The following is a 3840-nucleotide window of genomic DNA, read 5'->3' on the forward strand; positions in this document are numbered from 1 at the left end:
GATGTGTTTAAGCTGTAGTAATACTGATGCTATACAAATATATATATATATATATATATATATATATATATATATATATATATATATATATATATATACATATATCACAGATTAAAAGTGAAGGAGGGAGAAGCTTTCTAATAGATAAAAGAAATTTATGATTTGATTTCATAATATGCCTGATAAGATTTCCGATACAGTGGTAGGATAAAGAAAAATTTAGAGACGACATCAACTCAACCTTACTGAAGTCCGGCGCTGGTGACATCAATGCTGCTGTAGAAAATTATCTTTCTGTAGCGATGTTGTCGGGATGTTAATAATGATTTTTTTTTCGATTTTTTTTTCAACTTTTTATAACTTTCTGACCTATAACTTTCAAACCTATAACTTTCTGACCTATAACTTTCAAACCTATTACTTACCTATAACTTTCAAACCCATAACTTTCCTACCTATAACTTTCTCACCTATAACTTTCTCACCCATAACTTTCTCACCTATAACTTTCAAACCTATAACTTTCTCACCTATAACTTTCCTACCTATAACTTTTCAAAATATTCCTTCCACTTCCCAAAAGGTTCTCGCTCTTCTGGTGGCCTTCCTTGGGCTCTCCACTGCGAGGAGGAACACCGTGCTGGAGTTCGAAGCTGAGGACCACTCGAGAGAGGTGGTTGGGCATCCAGGGGTCAGCGTCGAGGGGTCATACAGGTAGGTGTGTGTGTGTTTGTGTGTGTGTTTGTTTGTTTGGGTGTGTTTGTTTGGGTGTTTGTTTGGGTGTGTTTGTGTTTGTGTGTTTGTTTGTGTGTTTGGGTGTGTTTGTGTTTGGGTGTGTGTTTGTGTGTATGTGTTTGTGCTTGTGTGTGTGTTTGTTTGTGTATTTGTCTGTGTTTGTGTTTTCGTGTGTTTGTGTGTGTGTGTTTGTGTTTGTATGTTTGTTTGGGTGTTTGTTTGTGTGTGTTTGTTTGTGTTTGTGTGTTAGTCTGTGTTTGTGTTTGTGGTGATAATAGAATTGATTTTAATGTTGATAACATGCAAACACAAAGAAATACAAGCAACTACAAAAAAAAAGTTAACAACGAAGTTAACTTCCTATATAACCCTCTTTTGTTTATGGAAATAATGATGATAATGATCGCAAACAAGTAAGACACACTCAAACAACAAGAAAAATCAATAATAAAAAAATATCTTTTCATACGAGCTTCTTTTCTCACAGGGAGAGGGTGGGGTGGGGATGGGGGGGGGGTAATGTTTGTATTTTTGTTAATAATGGAAGTCATGATGATAATGATAGCTCGTAAACACAAAAAAACAACACACACAAACAACAACAACAAAAAAACAGCCATAAAGATATCTTTTCATACAAGACTCTTTCCTCACGAGTACATGAGTATGTATGTTTATTAATAATATAAATAATGATGATAAGCACAAAAACATTTAAACAACAACAAAGCCATCTCACACAAACCAACAAAAAAAAAACATCCCACACAAGCCAACAAAAAGCCATCCCACACACACACACACACACACACAAATCCACCTCACACAAGCCAACAAAAAAAAACATTCCACACAACCAAACAACAACAACAACAAAACATCCCACACAAACCACCAAAAAAAAGCCATCCCACACAAGCCAACAACAACAACAACAACAAAAAGCCATCTCACACACAACCCAACCAAAAAAGCCACCTCACGCAAGCCCCTTCTTCCCTTCCAGCTGGACATCCCCCGAAGGCATGAAATACACCGTGGAATACATCGCCGACGAGTTGGGTTACCGGATCACTAGCACCAACGCCGTCCCCATGACCCAGGCAGGTGTCAAGGCTGATGGGAACCAAGGCTCTTTCAATGCCTTGGAAGAGTAGATGTCTTGACGAGGTCTTGTGGCTTGCTTGGGTGCTCCTGGAGTCACTCTGGCGGTCCTGGGGGGTGGGGGGGTGGGGGGGAGTGTCTGTTGTCTTTCTGCGAAGGGGGGTGTTGTGTGTTTTTTTTATTTTTTTTATTTTTTTTTTTATTAAGGGTTTTGTGATGTAGTATTATGTTATGTCTTATATCGTATTATATTGTGTGTATATGTATGTATGTATATATATCTATATCTATCTATCTATATATATATATATGTGTATATATATATATATATATATATATATATATATATATATATATATATATATATATATATATATATATAAATATATATATATATGTAAATATATATATATACATATACATACAGTCATACATACATATACAAACATATATGTATGTATATCTATATTAATATTCATAATACATAACATTCGAAGATATAAAGTGCAATTGCCTTTTTCCAACGTTCTTCTAATATCCAATACCGAATTATATAGTGATTTCAATGTAAACACGAAGTAACATCTATGACATTGATTACGTGTGATTACCATGAGCGAAGATACAGCTGGTATGTGACATGTCTTCATGACGGGACAGTGTCTCTCTGTTGACTGACGATGTGGTATTTTTGTATCGAAATATATGTTTTCTGACTATGTCAACTTTTTATTTTAACCTTTTGTGTTTAACTCCATCTGCAGTGAAAAATGCAATAGTGAATTTAATTGCAAGATTAAGAAAGAACACGTGAGATAATACTGGAAATATGACTATACATTGAAAATGCTATTGCAAATCATGATACTAATTCTCCATGAGCTAAATTTTTAAACACAAGATCTACTCGTAGGCAAAATAAATCTATTAATTCTTCTGACAATTACTTTTTTTCACACTATGATAAAAAAAAAAATCCTTAATTTCATATCATGTAACATCAGACAACATATTATGGAAAAAAGTCTTGCTTAAGATTTTTTTTTTCTTTCTTTCTTTTTTTTTTTTTTTTTTTTTTTACCTCTGAAAAAAAGTTTTATCTTTCAGGTCTCTGAATTTGGAAACATATTTTCATTTCACTCACGACTCTCCTTTTCTTTCCCTAAGTAAAGACTGCCTGTTTTGCCAAATTTATCTCCTTTTTTAATAATTACGTTTCCACCAATAATGCATTTTATTCGATTGTTGTCATTTTATGAATTTACGAAAGTGCCAAAAATCGACTCAGTTCATATCAATCTAAACCGCAAAGCAATACAAATATCTATTAAATGATACTTTATGAAAAAGAGAGATATAATTCTAAAAGTTTAGAGCAAAACTGTTTTATTTCAAGCGCTAACATTAAAGAAGTATATGATGTATCCATTCTTTTGTGTCAGTACCTGAAAATAAGTTTAATTTGACTTGAAATGTCGGGGATTCAGCGACACCTTTTACGATGTTGTTTTGTTTCATTTCAGAATTTTAACTCTTTGTCTCTCTGATTCGTGGAAAATATTCTAATATCCTGATCTTGTTAATTCTCTGTTTGTGCACGAATGATTGTTCTAAAGGAAGATTTGATTGATTAATTCAGCTGTCCAAAAGCACGTCTTCAAATAGTCCTTTCGATTTCCTTTTGCAATCACCATTTTCTAGATTCTTCTGTGGGTCCCTTTCAGGATTATTTTATTCTTATCACCTTCGAGAACACGTAAACAAAATAATAAATACTCTAATCAGTGTATCTTATTCTAGCAAGAGAACCTTAACGATACTCAATAATCATCAAAGGTACACCCTGCCACTCCTTTCATACTCCACACATATCGGTTTTGTATAAGTCTCCCCTGAATACGAATTGGTTTTCAATGTTTCCAGCACCGGCGAGAATGTATGTTTCCAGTTTATATGTTGTAAATACAAAAGTAAATCTTCTCTCTTCAAAAACAAACATCA

The 3840-nt window shown here is 33.6% G+C and overlaps 1 protein-coding gene across 1 annotated transcript in view; it reads left to right on the forward strand.

Annotated features, from left to right (window-relative positions):
* Positions 1-1955, forward strand: part of LOC122253746 (cuticle protein 16.8) — a 2628-nt gene extending 673 nt beyond the window's left edge. The window contains exons 2-3 of the mRNA XM_043017035.2: positions 584-714; positions 1742-1955. Coding sequence (XP_042872969.1) covers positions 584-714; positions 1742-1892 — 282 coding nt within the window. The 3' untranslated portion in view covers positions 1893-1955. The remainder of the gene's footprint in view (positions 1-583; positions 715-1741) is intronic.
* The last annotated feature ends 1885 nt before the right edge of the window (positions 1956-3840 follow it).

The sequence above is a fragment of the Penaeus japonicus genome, unplaced genomic scaffold (genome assembly GCF_977035675.1).
Source record: "Penaeus japonicus unplaced genomic scaffold, GWHDUDI00000001_assembly GWHDUDI00000012, whole genome shotgun sequence".
NCBI lineage: Eukaryota > Metazoa > Arthropoda > Malacostraca > Decapoda > Penaeidae > Penaeus > Penaeus japonicus.